Raw genomic sequence first — 25819 nt, 5'->3', positions numbered from 1 at the left:
AAGAGGAGAAAAAAAAACCCATGGTAACAAGAATAATAGCAGACTTCTTGTCAACACTGCAAGCCAGAAGGCAGTGAAGAAAAGTAGTTCAAGTACTGAAAGAAATAAAAATAACCTGTCAACCTAAAATTTTATACCCAGAGAAAATATATTTCAAAAATAAAAGTTTTTTCAGACATACAAAATAATTCACCACCAGCAGACCAGCACTATAAGAAATGTATAAGAAATGTTAAGTCTTTCAGAGAGAAAAAAAAAAAAAAGATTCCTGATTGAAATCTTTACCTACACAAAGCAATGAAGAACATCGGAAATGATATTATGTGTATAAATATAAAAGACTTGAAAAATAAATGTAATTCTTTTTTAAAATATAGTTGACTAAGGCAAAAATAATGTTATACAGTTCATAACACAGAAAATAGATGCATGAGGAATGGAAATATAGTGTTGTCAGGTTCATATGCTATCCATAAGTAGTGCACTGTGACAAGTTAAAGATGTACGAAGAAAAACGATGTACAACCAGTAAGCCAAGAAAGGAAATAACATGGAACACTAAAAACATGCTATCAATCCAAAAGCAGGTAGTGAAAAAAGACAAAGCTGCAAATCATTTGATCCTAATTACTCTTCCCATCCTCTGTGCATAACTTTCAAATGTCATCTCTCTGGCAAATTTGCTACCACTAATGGCTGTACTGCTCTGCAATGTCAATGTAAATATAATTTCTATGATTCTTAATTGACTTTAAGATACTATACTGATACCGCAGTGAGTTAAGTAATGAGGCATCTGTAGTCACTTGGACAATTTCTAATGACTAAAATTCCTAAAGAAAACTACAATTAGGGTAGCAAATTCAATGTGGTGTGTCCATTATCTTTTAACATAATAACAGAACAGACTGTTAATACATTTTTGAGCTACAGGTGAAAGTGTGTTAACTTGTCATCTAAATATACATGTATAAAGTATATTAAAATCAATAGAGAAAGCTAATGAATTAAATAGTTTGAAACCAATTGTTCAGAAGCAACTTGATCTTTGATAATATAATCTTAATGAGAAAGCTATAAGAAATTATTCTGTGCCTTCAGTAAGTGTCTAGCCTGGCCAGCAATGGTTCCTTATCTCCCCAGAACACTCTCACTTCCTAACTGCCTATTAACTTTTTGAGCTTTTGTATTGACTTTTGTCATGCCCTTGAGTCATTTTTAACAAAAGTTTCTTGTTTCTGAAAAAGGTAGATGCCCTAATAATTAGTGTTTCTTGTAGCTATGCTTTATTTTAATTATTGTCATTCTAAACCAAGACTGTAATCATTTTTTGTCCTGGACACCTATGACTTATGCTCATATTTTGCTGTAATCACTAGTCTCCTGGCAACTCTTTATGATACGGCCTTTATAAATCTGGGCCCCAAATTAAGAATAATAAAATTGTGTGTTAAGATATATTTTATACTCAAACTATCTCTGGTGTTTCCTAGATAGCCACCAGGTAGCACTACTAAGCAAGGAGGATATCAGGAAGAACTAGATACATAGCATACTCTCGGTATCTTTAATTACTCAACTCTCGTATGAGAGCAGCCCTGTCTACCAAGTCCACAATATGGGAAAAGTCAAGGTATAATTACCCTGTTTCCCCAAAAATAAGACCTAGCCAGACAATCAGCTCTAATGTGTCTTTTGGAACAAAAATTAATATAAGACCGGGTATTATATTATATTAGACCTGATCTTATAGTAAAATAAGACCGGGTCTTATATTAATTTTTGCTCCAAAAGATGCATTAGAGCTGATTGTCTGACTAGGTCTTATTTTCGGGGAAACACGTTATTAATGAATATAGTTCAACACCTGTGTACTTTTCAGGGTTGACAAAAACATATTCATATTTCATGATTTCATGAGCAAAGACTGGAAGGCACAACAATGTGAACGAAATGATTTCTAAGATTATGTTTCTAAATATAAAATACTCTTAACTGGTGGCAATTTTAAAACACACTCTATAGAAGTCCCTGGAGATTTATCAATGCCTTTAGTGTCCATCATAAAGCTCATGCCCTCATGACAATCATTGACTAAATCATTAATTAGCTCTATATTATATCCCAATAGGGGATTCTAGTCTGACACTATTAATTACTATAATAAATTAACCAGAGACCATCAGTCTTATTAACAGGTGGTTCCTACTTTTCTTTCAAGCTTTCCAAAAGGCCCTAGCCATAAGCTGGAGATCAGAAACAAGTAAGTTTGTAGGAAGAAACACCCAAAGAACAATAGCCTGAGTGTAGGCCTGTACCAGTACACTTGGCTATTACTGATGCTGCAGAGAATCAACTGATGGGTCAAGCTTCCTTCCCAGTGTAACCCAGCACCGCCACCAAAAGCAGACCATCAGACAATGACAACGGATTGAATTTACAGGTCTCTTTGATTCAAAAATCACACACTGTAAAAACATGCTGCTGACTCAAGATTCAAAGGAACAAGAATTAACCTTGCAAGACTGAATGGAACCAATGAGAAAAATGTAATAGTGGTTTTGAGAAAAACCACTATTTTCTTTCCTCTTAATTTCTACTAACGCTCATTGTCTGGCTACATTTGGGCAAATTAGAATGGTACACTCTTTGAGTGCTATGTTGTTTCTACTGATCCCTTTGAATTCAGGAAGAAGTATTCTCTAGGAAACCTTAACATAGCTTACAAACTGTAGCAGATTATATTTTCCAAATCCAGATTTTATTTTCAAAAAATATCTCCCTTCCCACATGTTCTCCACAGTTACCAAGTCACTCCCTGAGCAAGAGATGGAGTCTTTTCTTCTCTTTTGAATCTGGGCAGGCTCATGACTGCTTTGAAAAACAGAGAATGGCAGAAGTAATGCTCTACGAATTCTGAGAGTAGGTCACAAAAAGACATCAGCTTCTGCCTATTGCTCTTGGAATATTCACTCTGAGAGAAGATAGTTTCCATGCAGGAAGTCCAACTACCTTGAGATGGCCATGCCACAGAAGCTACATGCAGGCACTCTGCTCCCCAGTCACAGCTGAATCCAGTCATTCCCTGCCATGGCACCAAACCGGTAAGAGGAGCCATCTTAGATCTTCCAGACCAGACTACCCATCTGCTGAGTATCACTGAGTGACCTCGGTAATGCCATGAGGAGCAAAACATTGTCCCCGAGTTCTGGCAAAATTCCCAACCAGCAGAATTTATGAGCATCTAAAATTGTTATTTCACATTGGTAAGTTTTAGGTAGTTTGTTATGCAGCAATAGTAACTGAAACACACACTAGTAAATTGTTAGGACAAGTTAAAGATGGAAATTGTGTAGAAAATACAACACATACTGATTGGCTTATCTACAAAACTAATCAGAACAATGGTCAAATATTACACAACATGTCTTTACTGAGTTTTACTTTACATGGCAATGTAATTACTTGCATAGGCTCAGTATGAATCTATGCTTCTCCCTACCAAGATATAATCAGAGAAAACAAATTTGTAACCATGACCATGCCAGAAATATTTCATTTAACGGTAAATCTCATTTAATTAGGCATGACAGGCCTGCTACTGTGTTTCCCTGAAAATAAGACCTAGCCAGACCATCAGCTCTAATACGCCTTTTGGAGCAAAAATGAATATTAATAGTAAAATAAGACTGGGTCTTACATAATATAATATAATACAAGACTGGGCCTTATATTAATTTTGGCTCCAAAAGATGCATTAGAGCTGATTGTCCGGCTAGGTCTTATTTTCGGGGAAACACGGTAGTAAGGAGTAAGGATTACGCTCCACTATGTGGAAACAATGCTTCAAAGGCCTCCCTGAAATGCTCCTAGTACCTCTATCGCTTGTAAAGCCTCAGTTTTATAGATAGCAAAGAATGTCACTTTCTGGAAGGCCAGGAACACTGAAGAACCTGGGGATCTGAAGTAAGAGGACAGATAACTCTACAGTCATAGATACTACAGGCAAAACCAATAGAGGCCAACTGGATGGTGTCTGGTTCCTGACCTTGAACTGTGCAAAGTTTAAGGTCAATAAAAATATTTGTGGTACGATAGAAGTGACAGAATAATATATATGACTCTAAGGGCTGCATGAGATCAACCCTCTAATCCTTACATGTGATTCTAGTTTTATTAAACATAAAAGAAAAAAGTTTGTATGTATTCATTCATGACTCATTGTCCTTACGTAAATGAAATAAGCTAAATTTAAGAAAACATCCTATTAATGATATTGAGAGTGCTTCAGAAAATTGTGGAACAAACTCACTTGGTCAAATCCATACCATAACTGCATAGATTTGGTCATACATAAGGATGGAAAAAGTGAAACATATTTTTTACCTTACCCTATTCATCTGTCTACTATAAGCCTGTAAAACTTACATTTCTAAAACTTTTGCATTTCAAGAGAGAAAGTCAATGGAATTACAAGACAATCCTAAAGCTTTATACCTGAGATAAGTTACAAAAAAAAGAAACATCATGTTTGTTTGTTTTTAATCAAGACAGGAATGTGCATTTTTTAAAATCGAAGCTGTTTAAAAACTGTATTAGTCAACTTTAACACATATGAACTGTACATATCACCTCTACAGTATATAAACCAATTGTTCTGAAAGCTAGTCAGTCTCCCTTGCACTGGGCTTATTTGCAAGTAAAAACTCAGCTCAGAGTTCAAAAATTATCCAAGAGTTTTCCTTTGACAAAGTGAAATGGACAGAAACACTTAATATATAAATAATCCTGGCTAACACGGTAACAGAACTAGCTTCTGATGTGTGTGGTGACTTTCAGCTCGTCTTAATTCAGCAGGTGGCAGGTATCCTCACAAAGCCCTGTAATTTCATCAAAGCCGTCGATCCTGAGAAAGCACTTACCCGCTGTTGGCAAAATATTTAGTTCCCTACTAAATTATATATAATCTTTTACATTTTCTTTCTGAAAAACTTTGACTTTGATGAGTAGGCTGCACTCCACACTCACAAGGAATTCCTTCTAAAGGCGCTGAATCACCAAGTTGACACAATGGCAGTGGAGAGTTGAAGGTGAGAGGAGCCAAGAAGTCCCCTATTTTTCTTGAGTTGGCACCTGGTTTCCTTTTCAATCTCCTCCTTCCTTCTTCTCTTCTCTCAGTCAGATAAAGAAGAAGGGATGAGTTTAACTCACTGGAGTGAATTTAAGAGATGGACTACAACAGACAAGTTAGCCTAGTTAAACTACCTCGTTAGCCTGAGCTCTGATACAGAAATTGGTATCAGGAGTAGGAGCCCCAAAAATAGACCTCAAACAACTTTAGTACGGGTTTGATTTGATCCATGACGCAGTAGCATCACCATTAATCAGATAAACGCTGGTTGCTGATTAGAATGAAGTATGTATTGAAGAAGTGCCTTAAGGGACCAAGTGGCTGCCACCTTTGAGTTTGGCAGAAATGACGAATACTCAGACTTGGTATGATAGAGCTTCTCCTGAATGCACTGGAGCACTTACCAAAAGCTTGGCTCTTTAAACTTTCAATTCACATTTACGATCAGAGAGCCAGAGAATTTCTATGGCAGCCCTAATTAAAACATTTATGTCTTATAGTCACAGACCTCACCTTGTTAACATCAGATTTAACTGTGCCAGTCGGAGAATTACAATGCAAGTTTCAGACTCACCATATTTCATGTGTGAAAGTGAAAGTCCTGAATGAGGAAGAGCGAGACCCTGAGACTTGGGATACCTGTGTAGACTCGGCTGAAGCTGAGAATCTTGAACCCCCAAGCTACTCTGAGCTTCCCTTGCCAGTGGACACAGACATACCCTACTGTCCTGTGTCTGAAGAAATGAGTTTTTCCTGACTTGAAGCAGCTGTAATCACTTCACCATAACTCTCAGGGCAGTTTCCTTGCAAGAGAATTCCTCTTCTCAAACCCAACTGGACCGTCCCTCACTGCCACCCAGAACAGGGTTAGATCATGGCATTCTTTGGGGGAATAAATCCAATCTGATCCACAGAGTAGTAACTTATACACAAAAATAATTGCAAAATTCTGCTACTTTGTATTGGTAGAAACCTGGGAAATCTGAGGATGGATTCTAAAAGTGTTAGACCAAAGAAAACAAAATATAACAAAAGATTGGGCCGTTTTTTTTTAAATATAAGTGACTTACCAGAGACTTAGGAGTTAATGGTTAGCTTATAAATGGAAAGAACTCTCCGAGTTAACTTTGTTGGCTGACTGAAACTTAGACACCAAGGATAGCCTACATTTAATAAGACTGGGAGGCCCCAATTTCCCTGGCATAAAGAAGAGGCAGGGATCCAAGGGCTTAAGGAAATAGGAATGTTGGAATGGACTTATCACATGCAACTTGCACACACAACCCCTCCATCACTAGACCCAAAGGGCCCAAGGGATACTCCCTGCACCAAGACTCCAGCTTCAGAACCAGGCTGCTATTATATGGGCAAGAAGTTATCAGTCTGGCCTTTTAACACACTGACAGTCACAAAATTCACCATGTTGCTACAAAATAAGAACCTCTCCATTTTCTCTCTCTAGCTCCCTGTTTGTTTCCTTCGTGGTACTTACTATAAACAGCAATTATTTACGTGTCTGTTTTCTTGTTTTGTTTGTGTTTGGTTTTTGACTGATTTGTTTTCTCTGCCTCCTCCCCTAGCACATAAATTCCCTGAGAGCGAGGACTGACTCTATCTCGTTCACCACTGTATCCTGACTGCCCAGCACAGTACCTGGTACACAGGCATTCCATAAAGATGTGCTAACGGCACAAACAGAGTTCATCTGTCTTTATTAACACTAAATTCTGGTCCTTTCTTGTCCTGGAATAGATATGTCCACAAAACATTTTCCTCCCAAAGAGATGACTTACATCTGAGTTGAAAACTTGTACAAACTTATAAATCTCTGTGTATTTCTTCAGCTTAGAACAGATAACCTGATATGCTGATATCACCTCTTACATTAAATTTATATTATTCCCAGAAAAAAATTTTGCAAAATTTTCAACAAGGGGGAATAAAAAAAAACTTTCTTCATAATAAAGACCAATTCAGTGCCTTCACCATCTGTGCTGTGATGAAAATGTTTGAACAGGATCCTGTCTTACTCCAGAATCACATTTCTGCCCACAGTCACGTTACCTCACAAGTTAACCAAATTCTCAAATATCATTAAAGTGTACCTTCTGACTTGTTAAGTAATTGTTGTACTGGCTGGAACACTTGCTGAAAGAGTGTCGTGGGGTTGCTTTTCTTGTTTCTGTACCAAGCAGATGGTGGATTCATTCATATCACAGAATTTCAAAATACAGCATTCCATTTAATCAAAAGCTTCTATTTCTGCATATGAAACCTTTACTTCTGACAACTAGCAGACGCTTTCATTAACAGCCAATTTTACACACACACACACACACACACACACACACACACAGCACATTTTTACCAAGAGTTATTAGCCACATGACTAGAAGTAACTAAGAAAGAAACAGTACTAAGATCCAGCCAGTACGGTAAGTTCAACTACTGTCTAAGTAACTACACCTCGCTCATTAATGTCACAGCTTAATTCAAATTCACACCTCAGCAAAACTGCAAAACACTGTATGTCTTGGACCTTCAGGGTTGCATTTACATAGTGGAAACCTTGAAAGTTAAAATCCTTAAATGCCAAAGATTTATTGTATATCCATACATCACATGCTCACCTTTGTAAAGATCTGTGCTTGCAGCAGCAAGGTTACAGAACAAAAACATTTAACACACTTAATATTAGGAATCTATAAAGATCTGTTTTTCACCTAAGGATAAAATGCATCTACGTGTAGTCTGTCCAGTAGGATCAGCTATGGTCTGGAAAGAAATAATAACAAAAATATATACCTCACAAGGATGTTTGAAGGATCAAAGGAGATAATACATGTGAGGGACTAAATAAACAACAAAGCACTACGTAAATGTGAGTAGTAGGGGGTAATGTAAATAATAAAATACAGCACATTGTACACCTTAAACTTACATCATTTTATATGTCAATTATATCTCAACAAAGCTGGGAAAAATAATAATAAAAAGCAGTTGAAATCCTCTCTCATCTGAATTAGGGCAGTTTGTTAGTTGGCTACTCAGAGAAGTTAAAGTAAGGAATCCTAGAAAATGATAAATATACATTGCAACCATTTACTTTAATTTAAACTACGTATGATTCATTCACTAGTCCTCTGTTTAGGGCCAAGATCTTATTGTTGAGTTCAGATCTGCTGACTGAAATCCCCGTCTTTCTTGCATAAACCACACCCAAAATGCATCATTTTTTTTATTGCAGTTCCAATTCTTGTAAAACACAGCAAGAACTTCAGTACGTATAAAACGATCAGAGAGCAATTTTCTTTTTATTTTTAATAATTTTTCTAATCTTTTATACTTGTTTTGTTTGCCCCTAATTTGACAACCAATTTCCGAAAGAATTTGCTCTCTCACTTTTTTTCAGAGCATTCTACTTAGTTTTTGTAGAAACAAGTCTTTTTACACTAACATTGCATCAGTGTACAGAATATTTAATAACAAATGCTTTCAGTGTAAGTGAGTTTGGGAACAAACACAACTGATTCTTAATAAGTAAACAATTTGTGGGCATGAAAGTGCATAAAGCATCAAACTGAGAAGCCGACCAGCCACAAAGAGCATACTGGGAACATAAGGCAGTTTGTTTTACCAAGGAAATGGACAGCCCTGGTGCTTATCCATTTGGTTGGTTCATTAGATGTCAGTTAAAAGAGTCTTGGCCATATTATCATCTAATTCAGGTCTCAAGCACAGCTGACTAAGAAGAAAGTTCAAAACAGTTTCCCTGTCACATGAATATGTGCTACCTTTTGAATTTTTCCTCAATCATGTAAGATATACACTTCAGAGACAAGGAAGTCAAAGAGGGAAAAAACACACCAGATATGTCAGTTATACAGACCAGTCTTCCTTTTCCTTAAGTTCAGTGAAATCTCACTGAACAGTAACAATAACAATAACTAACAACATTGGTACAGTTTGCAAAGAATGTTTACATATTCTTGTTTGAGTTTTACATAACGAACCTGTTACCAGATGTCTCTTGACATGAATGTTTGAGTGAGTGTGAGAATCTTGCAATCACTAGTCACTGGATATGCTGTAGTCTTGAACAGTGCCCCGACTAGGGCCAGGGTTTAGATGTGCTCCATTGAAAGCTGTGTGTAATTATCAAAATGGGGGGCTTGAGTTCTTTAGCCATTTGAATCAGATTTACTTTTGTTAGATGATGCTTTTTTATCTGTTATCTGGATTGATTTTTATTCATTATATTCTGGTCTGTAATGTGTACAAATTTAGCATCTGTTGTCATTAAAAAGTGTTTGTAATGCCATTTTGATGTGCCTAAATTTAATTAATACTAACTTTATTAAACTCCTCATTTAAAAAAAAGACACGCAAGAATATTGAAAACGAAGCAACAGAAAAGGTTTAAGTAGAATATGATAAAATAATCAGAGAATTTGACTCCTGACAACAGAACCTAAATAAGTCAGTAAAAGACATTTTAGGCAAATTACAATAGCCCTATATAATTATATAATTTGAAAAATATTGATGATCCAGCTTTAAAACATCCCGTTAACAACATGAAAAAGAAGCTTTCTGAACCATAAATGTGTCAGTGCTAGATATCTGCTTGAAAACATTAAACTCAGATTAGCCGTCTTGCTTTTATAATCATGAGGGGAGGGGAGGGTGATGTGAGAACTTACTTATTTCACTGGAAACCTGGTTAAGTTTATCCTGTGACCTGCTGATAAGGACGAGCTTCATCCCACACTTTGCTAACTGAAACAATAAAAGAGACACCAAACAGTTAAATCACACCTGTGCATTTCATTTGGAAACAGAAGTTAGACACAGCCTCATTTTAAGAAAACCTGGCCATATGATAATCCAAATTAAAAAACAAATAAACCCAAGTGTAATAAGTGGGCGATCCAAAAGGAAGACTTTACAAAAGGATTCCCCAAAGGGTTCTCTTTCTAAATCAAGCTAGTATATAAATATCAAAGGGTTTTAGAAGAACACTGTTACTTTTCATTTTGTACCCATCTGTATGTTTGAGTTTTCAAAATCATAATGATTTATTATTACTTCTATAATTTCAAAATGAACTTTAAAAATTTTTGTTCAGACTGCATACATAAAGACCAGAGGACTGGCAAAAAACAACAACAACAAAAACTGTATTTGAAATGTTAGGAAATCCTAAAAATAGAATCAATTTTAAATTTTTTATTTAAGAATTATATTTTATGGACAACAAAGGCAAATGTCAAACTAAGATAGTTAATTGGATAAATTAATAAAGAATTTCCTGAGGAACACCTCCTATGTACTTACCTAGCACTGTGTAAGTGCCACAAAGAATAAGATTTACAGGAATGTGGTTTCTACCACCAAGACACAAAAATATAGGGGCAGAGGAAAAAACACTGATATACACAAGCCTTTTTAGTGAACTATTCCAGACAGTAGATAAATGAGCAATAAATTAGCTGCTATGAATTACAAGTGATTTAGTAAATAAATATTCCAGTTTTAAACCCTAAAGTCAATTTTTATTAAGTAATGAGTGACTGCAAATGAGAACATATAGAACATTTTAAAAAATAAAAATAACAAAGGTTGGTAATAATTTGCTAAATTAATCTGCAATTAAAACTACTAAGGGACCCATGAATCCATACTGATATATATATATATATATATATTTTTTACTTAACAGAGGAGGAGGAACAAGTAAAAGCTCTTGTTTATAGAAAAACAGCATCTAATGTAAAAGGAAAGATATCATTTGAAAAATCACCATTTTTAAACCGCCATGGTAATAACTAATTTTTAAGGCAAAAAAAATTGTCAGTGGATGTTCAAATCATTGGGTGAAAATTTGGGGGGAAATAGGATATTCGTAGTCTAAAATATGAATATCAAATCCCCAAACTGAAGTCCCACATATTCCTCATGAATTATGAAGGGGAAAGTACCTTTATAATGGGAGTTATGGTGGGCAGCACGGTCATACATGACTTATCTTAACATAATCGATAATGGAACAAGTGGACTTCTTGTGCCTCGTGGTAAGATAAACTCAGAATGATGCAATAACACCTGTGTAGCATTCCTGATAAAAAACAATGCTTAACCTGAATCTAATCTTGAGGAAACAATCAGACAAATCCAAGTTCAGAAACCTTTCACAAAACAACTGGCCTGGATTTATCAAAAATACCACTGTTATAAAAGAAAAAACAAAAGTCTAGGGAACAGAGAACTCTTCCATTCAAGAGCTATGACACCTAAATGCAATGCGTAATCCTTAACAGGATCTTGGAACCAAAACAAGGAGCTATAAAGATTTTATGGGGACAACTTGCAAATGGGCTGTATGTTATATAATAGTATTGTATCAAGTTCAACTTTCCACATGTGACCACGGTATTGTGGTTATAAGGGTGTGTTCTAATTCTTAGCAGATTCATGCTGAAATATGTAGGGGTGAATTGTTATGATGTCTGTAACTCACAAACGATCCAGCCAAATTATAATTATAATAATAAAGAAAGTTAGATGTGGCACATGTTAACAACTGGTGAATCCGGTGAAGGGTATATGTGCGTTCGTTGTATTTTTCTTGCAACTTTTCTGTAGCTTTCATATTCAAAATAAACAAATGAAAGAGTTAGTGGATCTGTCGGGGTCTTTATCACAATTGGTCAACAGCAGAGGCCGTGGGTGCCTTCATGGAAGTGGCAGGCAGGGAAGCTTGCCTTCAGAGCACTGCCAAGGTTCCAGCTTCTTACCATGGTCTTTAAACTATTATGGTTTCCTATCCTTTAACAACATTACAGAGAATTTGAATCCTTTGCCTGTGTCTGTCAATATCTTTCCGTCAATCACAGCCCTTCTTGTCTCAGTGATACATGGACTAGCCTGGAAATGTAACCACTATGTAATAATACATTCAGCTTTGGAAAATAGTTTTCAAAACCGTTAACTTTCAAAACCAAGGCGTGTCCATACTTACACACTATAAAATAAAATTACACTAAACTTTTCACAATTTCGACTTACCAGGAAAAGTTTTATATTCATTTTGTCCTTATATTTCTAATACCAAAAAGAAAGGTTCTGAAAATGACCTACCTCTTCTGCATATGATTTCCCAATTCCATCAGTACTACCTGTGACAACTGAGGAAAGAAAAAAAATAACAGTTTAGTTTAAGAATTACATTGAAGAACTGATCACACACAGTTAGGACCAACAGTTAGACACAAGAAGACCTATTTAATACTTTGACGTAAAAGATGGAGCAACATCAGTGGTTCAAATGTAGGGCTGAATACCCACCACAATGGCTAAAGTTAAAAAGACTACAATACCAAGTGCTTGCAAGGATGTGAAGTAACTGGAACCCTCATACACCGCTGGCAGGTGGCACTGTCTTTCCAAAATGCAATCATTTTGGAAAAAATGTTTGGCATTATGTCCACAATAAAACACACCCTATGACCTAGCAATTCCCAAAGGGTACAAATGCATGTCTACCAAAAGAATGTCCATGGTAGCTTTATTCACGCATAGTAGGTAAACAAACCCAAATATTAAGCTACAGGAGAATTTGTAAGTAAACTGAAGTAGATTCATACAATGGAATATGAAATAGCAATAAAAAAGAACAAATTACTGACAGATGTAAATATGAACAAATCTCCCAGGTATCATGTTGAGTGAAAAAAGCCTTACATAAAAGTGTACAAGCTGTTAGGATTCCATTTATGAAGGTCAAAAAAAGGCAAAACTAATCTGTGATGACAGAACTCAGAATATTGGTTACCTCTGAGTAAGGGGGTAGATAACAAGGAGGCAGCATTAAGGGAAACTTCAAGATAAAGAAAATATTCTATATCTTGGGGGGCGGGTGTGTGTGTGTGTGTGTGTGTGTGTGTGTAAAAATTCATTGAGCTGTACACTCAGGTACTCACTATTATACCTCAATAAACTAATTTTTAAAAATTATGGGTAGTGAAATAATTGAGTAAGATCTGTTTCTTCTATGGATATTTCTCTTATAAGCTCAAGAAACTTGGGCAGCAGAAACACTGGAAAATGTTAACGGTCAGGCTACACCATAGTTATCTTATCTCTGAAATACTGAAATCATGTTTGTTACAAATTCAGTTTGGGGATACTCCCCAAATTTCTCTAATAAGAGTTTTTCCAAACCATTTACAGATTATGGAAAACAAAGTATGACGTAAAGTAGGATTGTTTTGCATTTGTCCTAAAACCACTTCTTTCAAATTATACAAGATGGCCCCTTCCTTTTACTATTCAGAAATATGTCAGCGTTCACATTCTTCCTAGCCATGTCATTCATAATCTCATATATTTTCATCATGTTCCTGCTTGGCCTTCATCTTTCCAGTTTCAGAAAACTTTTTAGAATTAAAAAAAGTCAAACATATCCAAAAATAAAGAGAACAGTGTAACAAACTCCCATGTACCCATGACTCAGCTTCACCAACGATCAACCCGAGCTTCATCTTTTTTTATCTATATACCCCCACCAGTTTCCTCCCATCTCAGATAATTTTGAAATGAATCCCTACCATCACATTTCATTCATACCCATTTCAATATGTATGCTTCTGAAAATAACCACAATACCATTAACACATTCCTAACATGTAAATAATAAATTCCCTGACATCATCTAATCAGTATAGAAATTTTCCTCCAAATATTTCAAAAAACTCCTAATAATTTGGTCGAATCAGGATTCAGTAAGTTCCATACTTAAAATTGGTGAATGTCTGTTAAATCTCTTTTAATCCATAGGTCCTATCTATCCATCTACCTATTTATCTATATCTATTTAATCTCCATCTCTCTCTCTCCCCTCCCCCTTCCTACTCCCTTCATCCCCTCCTTATTTGTTGAAGATATTGGGTCATTTATGTCTATACTTTCTCAGCCTGGCATTTGCTGATTCCATTCCCCTGATGTCATTTAACATGCTTTTCTGTCCCCTAGTGGTTGGCTATTAATGTCTGATCAAACTCAGGTTTGATTTTTGGTAAGTATACTTTCTACTAAGCAATATTGCATATTTGCATCAGGAGGCATATTTCTGGTTATCTTTCTTTTTGCTTTATTAGCAGCCATTTGATGATACGTTATTTCATTAGAGGTTGCAAAATCGTGGTATTTAAATTCTATCATTCCATCTTCATTTATTAGCTGGAATATTTCCATAGAGAAATGATTCCTTATTAGTTGTTTGGTTACAATGATACAGAGTTTGCCTAGAAACACAAAATAAATGTTTGTTTTTCTCCTTTATTTACCAGTTTTCAAAATAAACTGGTTCCCTAGCATCTTCCAAAGGTAACCCAGGTTTTCATCGTTGTGGTTTTGTTTATAAGAAACAATTTGTGGATTTAACCATTTGTGGTGGAGCCCATCTGTATGCAAGTCATGCATCACGTGAAAGTCCCTCCAATCTCGTGATCAATTCAGTTGCACATTTCTGTAACTTTTCATCTCCTGAGTATTTTGGAGACATGGGGACCCAAATTTTACACTATGTTCCTATTAGTGATTCACTAATGTTTCACACATGAAGGATAATATTTTCTAATGTTTCCAGTTCTCTCCTTTTCCTTCTGTGATAAACTTTTCTGCTCTCTCCAAGACCCCCAGAACCTCAGCTCCTCTCCACTTCCTTCCCCACCTCGTATGAGCTCCACAAACTCCACTGTTCCAGATCACTTCAAACAAAAGAAGCTTTTCTCTCCTCTCAAATCCACAGTGCTTTACATGTATTTCTCTTCTGGCACTCACCACCAACCTCTACTATGAGTTGTATTTCCTCACGTGTGCATGTCTTAATTCTTCTAGCAGATTCTAGGCTCCTTGCCATGTGACATGCACAAGGTAGGTGGCTCAGTAGTCACTTGCATGAAGGATACTCAGTTCTTAGTGGGTCTTACTGCAAAACACACACTTAGACTGTTTCCCTGAGAACCTGGTTTCTCAAAGTTCTTCACTTTACAAGTACAGTACCTTACACTCTCGTAATGTTTCTGCCAATTACCTATCTATTTACAGAGTCCTTGGTACCTGTACACAGATTCTTCTGTTTATTCTCTACAACTGTGGAGCAAGCAAATCCTATACATGGTTACAGTAATGAATTGATAGTAATACCAGATTTCTCAGATTAGATGCTTAAAATCCCTTAATAAAAAAATTATCAAGAGCTAAACTATAATAAAGTCACTCCATGTAACATATCCAGAATTTGGGGCCTGGAATATACATATTTCAAAAGAATACAGATGACTCTGGGGTGTGTGCGCATTGTGATTGTATGTGTGTGTGTGTGTGTGTGTGTGTGTGTGTCTACATTCTCTGTCACATGGTAGGCAGTATGTTTGCAATAACATACAAACATAACCAAGTCACCAGTTAAACTTCAGTTAATTATAAAAGTTTAACTCAATGCAAAAAGTATTTAAATGTGTTTATTTAAGACACAGAGGGTAGCGAAAAAGAATGTCCAGCTTTTGCTGTTAAAGATGTATCCTTTGCTTTAAAGCAGGGGTGTCCAAACTGCGGCCCGCGGGTCAAGTGGCTCGCAATCCATTTTTTATTGGCCCGCAGCAAATTCCAAAAATATATTTAGTTTACTTAAATAAACCACGTGAGGCAATACGTACTTCACCTCGAGTGAGTGGCCGGCTGTTAGTGTATTTTACCGCATATGGCCCTTGGTGAAAAACGTTGAAAAAAGTTTGGACATCCCTGATTTAAAGCTATGTATCTTCCAACACTAGTAGCAGCGATAACAGCTCATTATTAGACAGAAAAATCGCCTAATCAAGTTCAATAGTTTTTTATTTCTATTAATGAAAGTGTTATTCTCAATACTAGGAAGCTAGCATATTGTCTGGGGAGTCAACTTCATCATTAATTTTAGGAAGCTAACCAAAGCACACCATCTTAAATCAAAAGTCTTTTGTGGTTGCTTCTTGGGTGCTATGGATCAAGACAGGAAAGAGATAACTCACTTTTATTCTTCTTACTGTTAACCGTGTGCATGTACTGCCTCTCTAAAAAAGAAGTCTTTTCCTTCTTTTGATGGACTCATCGATTCCAGTTTCCGAAAAATCAGTGCAGCATTGCTTAAATCAGTGTTTCCCGAGATCACTTAATATTTTCTTAAAACTGATATTTAAATAAAAGTTAATAGAATACAATTACTTAATTACTATTTACTTAATTATTTGATTATAAGTAAAAAAAACCATCAGTTCCAATTAATATAGAGTATTAGTGTAAAATGTGTGCATATATGTATATATATTAACATTTTTAAATATTCATCAATGCAATACTTAAAATGATCTCTTGGTTTGTCTTTTGGGAAACACTGATCTAAGCACTATCATTCTAATATACCTACCACCGTGCAATGAAAACCAAATAAAACAAAGGCCAACTCCCAAATTATCCAAATTAGAAATATTGCTGGTTGTTGTTTTCTTGTGATTTCTTAAAATGAAAAAATTAAGCGTGCATGGCCACACTGATGTAAGCATGAAGTGTGCAAAAACAACCCTAAGGACCCATCCTTCATATGTTACGTATGCGCACATCTGGGCCAGAGCCTACTGTCTTCCTCAATATCCATTCTTCCCCTCCTTTTTTGCAGCAATCACGACCTGGAATACAGACTTCTTTTCCAACTTCCCTAGCAGCTAGGTGTGGCCATGTGATTAAGTTCCAGAAATAAGCTGCACGCAGTGTTGCAAGGGATTTTGAGAAAGGGTGCTTAAAGGAAGTGGACTCAGCAGAGAGAGGCCCCTTTTTGCTCTTCACAGAGCCAATTCAAGTGATGGCTGTAGATCGAGCAGTCCTGAACCATGAAGTAACTAACTAACTAACCTTGAGGGTAGAAGCCATGGGCTAAGATGAAGGAACATACTCATAGGAACCAAGGTTCCTGATGACTCCATGGAATTACCATGCCACTTTTTCTTAACCGACCTTTTTTTTTTTTTTTAACTGCTTACCACAGTGAATCAGACATATACAGAAAGTCTAGTCTTCTTTAAACTGGGTGGAAACAAAAAACAAAACACTTCTATGCTGCTAAAGTCATTATTATAAGGCCAGAAAAACGAGAGTCAGCTGTCAGTAAATTATTAAAACAAAATATTTAGTATTCACATCTTAAGAATATTTGCTCCAGGTATTTCACTGGTGTTATGCAATTAATTCTCACAACAGCTATCACTGCAATCTAAGCTACCATCTCAAAACATAAGGATTTGCGCAGTGAACCTTTCAGTCCCTCCTCATTCAATTCATGCTATACATAGTTAAGAATTATCTTTCTCAAACACTATTTTTATCATCTCATTCTCCTGTCAAGCAGTGACGTCATTTTCCTATTGCCAATTATAATATAAAAGAACTTGAAACACAAATCCATTCACTTCTCCCCATTGCCACTACCTGGGGCGACCATCATTCATCTCCCACAACAACTACTGCAACCGCTTCTAACTCATTCACCTGCCCCCATTCTTATTCCTCTCCAATTCATTCTCCATACTGCAGCCAAGGAGATACTCCAAATGTCAAATCTGACATCACTTCCCTGCCTAAATAAAACCTGTCAATAGCTTCCCACTGCCCTTGTTCTTTACAAGGTCTTCCATGAGCTGACATTAACACCCATCACTTTCCTCCTACCCTGGTCATGCTGAAACGTTTCCAATTCCTCCAAGATAACATGGTCTCTCTTCACAGATGCTTCTCCCCCTACTCCCACTTTTACTCCAACCAGTTCTCCCTCATCCTTCAAGTCTTCATTTGAATATCTCCTCTCCCATGAAGGCTTCCTTGACCTCTAGAACAACAGGATGCCATAGCGGTCTGCCCCCATTGTACTCTGTACTTCCTCTTCATGACAGTCATCATATAGATTGCCATAAAATTGTCTGGGTCACCATTGTTGACCTTAAAACATCCAGTTATTTTACCAGCAAAACTGTGTTTACTCAAGAATAGCAGAGAATTGCAATTTGGGGCAATCATGCTATAGCAAAACCTACAGGCAAGTCCAGCAAACAAAGGAAAGGAAAGCTATTTTATAGAGAAAAAGGAGGAATTTGGGAGGGGGTGTTTTGAATTAAAGTCCATTGGAGGAAAGTGCAAGTTCAGGGTGGTGATGCTTCTCATTGGCTGCATTGTGAGAGTTCCTATTGGCTAGGCTTGTTGCTAGGCAAGGAGAAAATCTTCCTTCCACCCACTGGAGTAGTAGAGACCTATCTTATTGGGATTGCAAGGTACATCTCTTCATTTTGGGTCTGCAATTGACACGTCTTCCTGTTGGGGTAACTGAGGTGGAGTGGTAATGCCTGAAAACTCCCCATTCAAGCTTCCTGACTCCATTTAAAATGAGGTTTCTTTTACTCATTTTCACACCACAGGCAACTGCTAGCACAGTGCCTGGCAAAAAGTAGTTGATTAATGAGGTTTTGATGGATGAATAAATGAGTGAGTGAATAAAAGGAGCTTATGAGTGGAAAGCTAGGCTCTTATACACAATCCGCTGCTTTATCCACAATATCTTTGGAAATAATGCCCAATCATCTACTGTACACAAACCTCATATACTCCCCAGCCCCTCTCAACATAAAGAATCAGTGATCTAAAATAAAATTTAAGAAATTTAACAGAGAAGTTTAACTTTGTCCTGTAGGTAATATATTTTCAAAGGATTCTAAGGCTATCCTTGAAAAAAAATTATTTTCTTTTTATTTTGTTTAATATACCATGTTTTTATTTTTTGTTAACTTACATGTTTGTTTGTTTTGTTTCAATTACAGTTGAGATTCAGTATTATATTCGTTTCAGGTATACAGCATAGTGGTTAGACGTTTATATAACTTACAAAGTGATCCCCCCAATAAGTCTAGTACCCAGCTGGCACCATACATAGTTATTAAAATATTATTGACTATATTCCCTATGCTATACTTTATATCCCCACTACTATTTGGTAACTACCAACTTGTACTTTTTAACCTCATGCTTTTCACCTAGCCCCCCAATCCCCAGCCCCTGTGGCAACCATCATTTTGTTCTCTATATCTATGAGTCTGTTTCTGTTTTGTTTGTTTGTTTATTAGATTCCACATATAAGTGAAATCATATGGTATTTGTCTTTCTGTCTGACTTATTTCACTTAGCATAATACCCTTTAGGCCCATCCATGTTGTTAATAGTTCATTCTTTCCTATGGCCAAGTAATATTCCATTGCATATATGTACCACATCTTCTTTATCCAGTTGAAAAAAAGATGATTTTCTTTTCTTCTAAATTTTTTATTGCAGAATATTGGGAGTTAGTGTGTTTTTCCAGGGCCCATCAGCTCCAAGTTGTTAGCCTTCAGTCTAGTTGTGGAGGGCGTAGCTCAGCTCCAGTCCAGTCGTCGTTTTTCAATCTGTAGTTGCAGGGGCCCAGCCCACCATCCCATGCAGCAATCAAACCGGCAACCTTGTTGTTGAGAGCTCGCGCTCTAACCGACTGAGCCATCCAGCCACCCCAAAAGAGATGATTTTCAATACTAGAGAGAACTACTGCACTCATAATGTGCCAGGGTGAATACGAAGTGGACAAATCCAAAGCAGGATTGGAGGAAGGAGAGATGAACCATTCTGGTTTAGCAAAGCATGCCAAATTACCAAAATCATAACAGTTCACTGTTCTTATCATTAAGATTTGCTTCTTCAATGAACACTGGGTGTTCTCAGATTTCATTTGGCTATGGAATAACTGGGTAAGTTAAAGTTATTATAGTTTTCAACAATACACTGAAAAAAAAAAGCTACAGGTATCACCCATAACCAAACAACCTCAGGTATTACCCACAGTCCTTGGGTTGCAGGAGCACATGTGACGGCCAAGGGCAGAACTGAGGGTAGAGAAAAGAAGGGGAGGGGGAAGGAAATAAAAAAAGCTTATGTCTTCATATATAAATACAACATCAGAAACCAAATTTGCAAGCCTTTGAGAAGATGGAAACTGACAACTATAAGGAATAGCCCAACTTGGCATCCAGAAGTGTCTAGCTTGTTACCGATTACATAAAATACTGGCAACTGACCAGGGCTCAGCTTCCAGATTTTTTACAGTCAACAAAAATACTTGAGTTTCTGTAGGTTAAAAATATTCTACCTCTTTTTGTCCTCAACTTGCTAGGAACAGATATTTTTAGTAAGTACCCAATCAACCTTATCAAAATCAAACATCAAAAATAGACTAGAGGAACACTGGAAGCAAACATGCTATTTTTAGCTCTTTGGTCTATTCCCTGCCACTACCCACCAAATTCTGACTGCAGAGCCCATGCATAAGAGCTTAGTTATTCCAGGCAGGTTCCTTCTCATGACCCGTTTTTTTCCCCCAGAACACCTGAATGCAGAAAACACTCGATTGATTAAAGATTAATACTGCCGCAAACCATGACAGCTGCCTTTCCTCTGAGTGCTTTTGGGGGGGTGGGGAGAATAGAAAATGACAGAGAGCTTGCATCAGTATTCCTCTTGGGGATCTATTACATGGAAAGAAAATTGCTATTTCAATTCGCTTTTGTTGCTAAAAATAGCAGTCTCAATTGATTCAAGCAAGCAGGGAACAGGCTTAGCAGTGCTGAATTTAGAAACCACTGAAGTCCCAAAGAGCAAATGCTAACGTAGTCTAACACATGCCAGCTCATATTTAGCAAAGAACAAAGAGAAGCATGCAGGCTGCAAGTTAATAAAACAGCAGCAACTTCCTGCATTTTTATTAAAGAGAAGCAGTGAAAGGGATGCAAAATAAGCAAAGACAACTGTAACTTGTTCTCCTAATCATATTTTAATAAAAAATAATTTTACAGGGAAAAAATCAGATTATGCACAAACCCAGATATTGTGGGCATTTGGGAAAGTACACATCTTTTTTCAAGTACAGTATATTACTGTAGAGAGAAAGGGCCCACTTTACAAATGTACTATCCCAATAGGGACCCCTTCTCCCACTCAGCCCCGTCAGGTTCCCCACTGATCAGACCTCTCTCAGTCTTCCCTTCTCTTGACCCAACCAAATACTGCAGACAGTTATAGCAAGCCACTTAAAAAAACCTAACACACAGGAAAACAACAACAATAACATTCAAAAACAACCTATCGGTTCAGAACAGAGAAAAGGAAGAAACTGAACAGCAGGATCGGCTGAAGGCAGCAGCTAAAACCGTGGGCTGACTTCCAGGCAAGGACTGGTAATGCCTTCTGGTGGCACCAAAACCCAAAAACATCTTCTGTCTGATTTGTTTCACTTTACTTGGTTAAGTGACAACCTTCCCAGATAATGATGAATTTCAATGAGTGCCATATCCTCTTTAAACATGCAAACCCTTGTATAAGAATTAAAAATCTACCCATCCTGTGCCTCAGTGTGATTTAGTGGCTTCCTTTGGGAATACCCAACATGTGGGGATAACATGGAAGGGGCTTCATGAGGGCAGAAATTGGCTGGGAACAAAGATCCTACTTCCGAATCACAGGCCTAATGAAACACCACAGGGGAAATGTGTTAGGGTTTTGCTATGTTAGTCCACACCGAGTATGTAAAGTGGTTAAGAACATGAGCCCTAAAATCAGACCAGAAAGGTTCAAGTTTAGGTTCAAATGCCAACTCTGCCATCTATCAGAAGCCACGTAGTCAACTGTATGGTCTCAGTTTCTTTATTTGTAATGACGACACCATATCGGTCCCATAGAGTCATTGTAAAGATCTAAAAAAATAATGTTAATAATAGTAGCCATCACACTGGATTGTTTGAGAATTAAATGGGACAATGTATATAAATAATGTACTTAGCCTTGGACTTGGCACAGAGTAAATGCAAAATAACTTAGCAACAGAAAGTAGAAGGGGTATAGAAAGGAAAATTTTAAAGCTAAGCGTAGATATGACACCAAAACTATGAGCAACAAAAGAAAAAACAGGTAAGTTGGACTTCACCAAAACTAAAACTTTTTGTATACCAAACGACAATATCAAGAAAGTGAAAAACACACACAAAGAACTGGCAGAAAAAGTTGAAAATCCTGTCTCTAATAAGGGTCCAGTATCCAGCATACATGAAGAACTCCTACAACTCAACAACAAAAAGCACCCAATATTAAAATGGGCAAAGACTTGCATAGATATTCATCCAAATAAGATATACAAATGGTCAACATGCACATGAAAAAACGTTCATCATTAGGGAAAGGCAAATCAAAATTACAATGACAAACCAGTTTGGTCATAATTTAAAACAACGAAAATGGAAAATAACAAGTGTTAGTGAGAATGTAGAAAAATTGGAGCCCTTGCACAATGCTAGTAGGAATCTGAAATGGTGCAGCCGTTTGAGGACAAGTTTGGTAGATCCTCAAAAAAATAACATGGAATTACCATCTGACCTATAAATTCCACTCCTAGGCGTAGACTCAAAAGAACTGACAACAGGTGTTCAACCAGGAACTCGTACAGGAATGTTTGTAGCAGCACAATTCACAAGAGCCAAAAGGTGGAAACAACCCAAATGCCCATCATCTGATGAACGGATAAACAAAACCTGCCATATCCATGCAATAGATCATTATTCAGCCATAAAACAGAATGAATCACTGATACATGTTACAACGTATACGAGCCTTATGTGTGAACATTATGCTAAGTGAAAGAAACCAGATACAAAAGAGCACAGACTGTATGATTCCATTTACATGAAACATCCAGAATCAGTCAATCCATAGAGAAATAAAGATTAGGGGTTGCCAGGGGCTGGGGAAAGCGGGATGAGGAGTGACTCCCGTAATGGGTATGATATTTCCTTTTGGGGTGATAAAAACGTCTCAGAACTAGAAAGAAGTAATGGCTGCACAACACTGTGAATGTACTAAATCCCACTTAATTGTACACTTTAAAATGGTTAATTTTAAAATTAACCATTTTTTAAAAGTAAAGACTCGCTTTTTAGCAACAGCTTGATCAAGAAAGGAAAAGCAATTGTTATTTCTCTTGCTGCATCATCCCTTGAATTCAGGAAGTAAAACACCAACCAATAAATATATCATTCAATTTACATAACAGAATACAGAGGATTGTATTCTGTTTGGATTGTTCCTATGGGTAGAACAGCTTTTACATGTATCTAAATTTACTGAATACCAAATATATGCCAAATGTAGTAGCAAACAGACACTATCTGTTTTAATTGCCCCAACACTCTGTTAGGTACAATTAGTAACCGCCCCTGCAACTATATGAGGGCTATATATAACAAGAGCTTATTATAGTATCTAATTTTACAAATACAGAAACTATGTCGGAGAAGTTACATGACTTGCCAGTGGTCACGTCATCTTAAACGTACTCACCGGAACGTGAGCGCACAATGCAATAGAACAATGGCTTACAAATTTGGAACTATACCTGTAACAATCACATTGAACAATAATGCATGGTGCACACTTACACAAATACTGCCGTTCCCTGCTCATTCATCGGATAATGCAGACTCCAACCTTATTTTTCCCTATTCCTTACCCAGCCTCCTAACCATAGCCAAAGTCTGTCTGGTGTTTCCTAAATATAACATGACAGGAAATCAGCTCCTTGTTGTGCCCAAGTCACTCGTCATATTGAGAATGACATTTCTCTTTACTCCCCACCCCCACCAGCCACCTTGCGATAACCTGAATTTCTAAGCTATACTGACTACAACAATCATTAAGTCTGCCTATGTAGCCGCTAGGATATCAAAGCCCCCCTATCAGCAGAGGCTAAATAATGTACACAAGTTCAAAATAACTGAAAGCAGAGCCTGACTTTTTATCTGGTCCTTAATCCATGATTAATTAAATCATGAAATATGGCAAGGAAAGAGTTGATGCTATGTTCTTATCTCTGATATGCAGTGTAATTCTGGCTTTCTTTTCTTCTTAATGTGGAGTAGCTAACATTCAAATGAGACTTGTGCAGCCTCTGCAATTGTTTCATGATCAACATAAACCGTAACATTCCCTCTACTCCTATGTAAAAAATTTACATCTGGTAAATGCCTATAGGTTCAAAGTTACTTCAACAAGTCCAAATTGGAAGAGTCCTATAGCTCGACATAAGAAATAGTAGCTTTTGACATAACTTATGATTGCACACATTTAATGGGTAGAGTAATAACTAAATCAAACATTCCCCTCACTTATAAACGGTATACAAACACATTAGTAGGACTACAGAGCCTGCATTACATGAGTGTCCTTGAAATACGTAACTCCAGCCTGATAAAAGTGAGAGTTGTAATGGGATCTACTTGGTAATTCCAATAACAAACTTCTTTTCAATGGCCCGAATTTATACACACCAAGACAGATAAATACATAGGGAAGGTCAAGTGTAGCTTTGGCTTGTTTCAACCTAATTCATCCAGTTTAAGCTTTTAACAATATCCTTCAGGTAAGAAGTGGGTAAATTCCTCCAAAACAAAGAGACCTTGGATTTCAGTCACTCTGATAAGTAAGTCCCTCCCCACTAAGAAGCTATTTGTCCTGCGTTTAAGCCACTAGATTTATCACAGAACCACTACAATAACGTCATATTTTGAGCTAGAGTCTTAGTGAATAATTTCTTCTTCAAAGATTAAACACTTCCCTTAAAGCCTAAATGTTGATGCTTCAGCCAAAGAGGCCACCCCAAAAGATAGTTTGATAAACAATTTACAATGCCGATATTTAAGACTGACTACTGTCAACAACAAATTTGAGGAAGGAAATAAACAATGCTAATCTATTCTCTCCAACAGTATTTTTTTTTCTTTTTTCCTCATCCCTGAAGAGCCAAAACCATGGAAGCACGAATCCCTGCTGTCAGACAACATCTGGCTGGATCCTCTTTCTATTTTTTAGGAAAACCCAAGACTGCCAATGAAATTATGCTAAGCAACTGAATGACTATCACATTTTTCAAAATGAACACTCAAAGCAATACATTTCCAACAGAATCTTTTTAAAGGCGCTCCATGTAATCCAACACTGTTTTCCTCTGTTGCAGAGGTTACATTCTGCATAATATAGTGGTGAGTTGACTAGCAGTCAGCAAACCTATGTTCTCGTCCTGGTTCTGCTAGGTAAATGAATCTGGACCAGTAATTAACATTACGGAGTCTTAGTTTCAGCATCTTTTAAGTGTAGTCACAGATTAAATGTATGGGGGGCAAGACCCTACAATTCTGTGACTATGATGAGTATAAAGTGACAGTAATGACCTCTTTCTTCTGTAATTTCTTAAACACACACATCCACAAGTTTCAGAAATAGTGTAAGCCAAAACTGTGATTTCAAGTAATAAAAAAAAAAACCTACAGCTAGCTCATCTTCACAAATTCAAGACAGAAAGAGCATGAGAAACTAAATCCAAAAATATTTTCAACTTTTCTTCCAGAGACTTTTAACAAGAAAGGCAGAAAACGTAAGTAAGGCTTGTTTGTGTAACTTTTACTTCACCTGTGAACCACTGTGGGGGAGAGGAAGTCGTCAAGACCAGTGAAATAATTTTAGGCTTGTCATTGCAGCCTGACT

At 36.9% G+C, this 25819-nt stretch overlaps 1 protein-coding gene across 1 annotated transcript in view; it reads right to left on the bottom strand.

Moving 5' to 3' along the window:
* HSD17B12 (hydroxysteroid 17-beta dehydrogenase 12) overlaps positions 1-25819 on the bottom strand; it is a 137136-nt gene that overhangs the window by 78349 nt on the left and 32968 nt on the right. Inside the window, exons 2-3 of the mRNA XM_019746448.2 lie at positions 12272-12318; positions 9835-9910 (exon numbers count right to left, since the gene is read on the bottom strand). Coding sequence (XP_019602007.1) covers positions 9835-9910; positions 12272-12318 — 123 coding nt within the window. The remainder of the gene's footprint in view (positions 1-9834; positions 9911-12271; positions 12319-25819) is intronic.

Source organism: Rhinolophus sinicus, linkage group LG06, assembly GCF_036562045.2.
Source record: "Rhinolophus sinicus isolate RSC01 linkage group LG06, ASM3656204v1, whole genome shotgun sequence".
Classification (NCBI taxonomy): Eukaryota; Metazoa; Chordata; class Mammalia; order Chiroptera; family Rhinolophidae; genus Rhinolophus; species Rhinolophus sinicus.
This window is presented reverse-complemented; position numbering and strand designations above follow the sequence as displayed.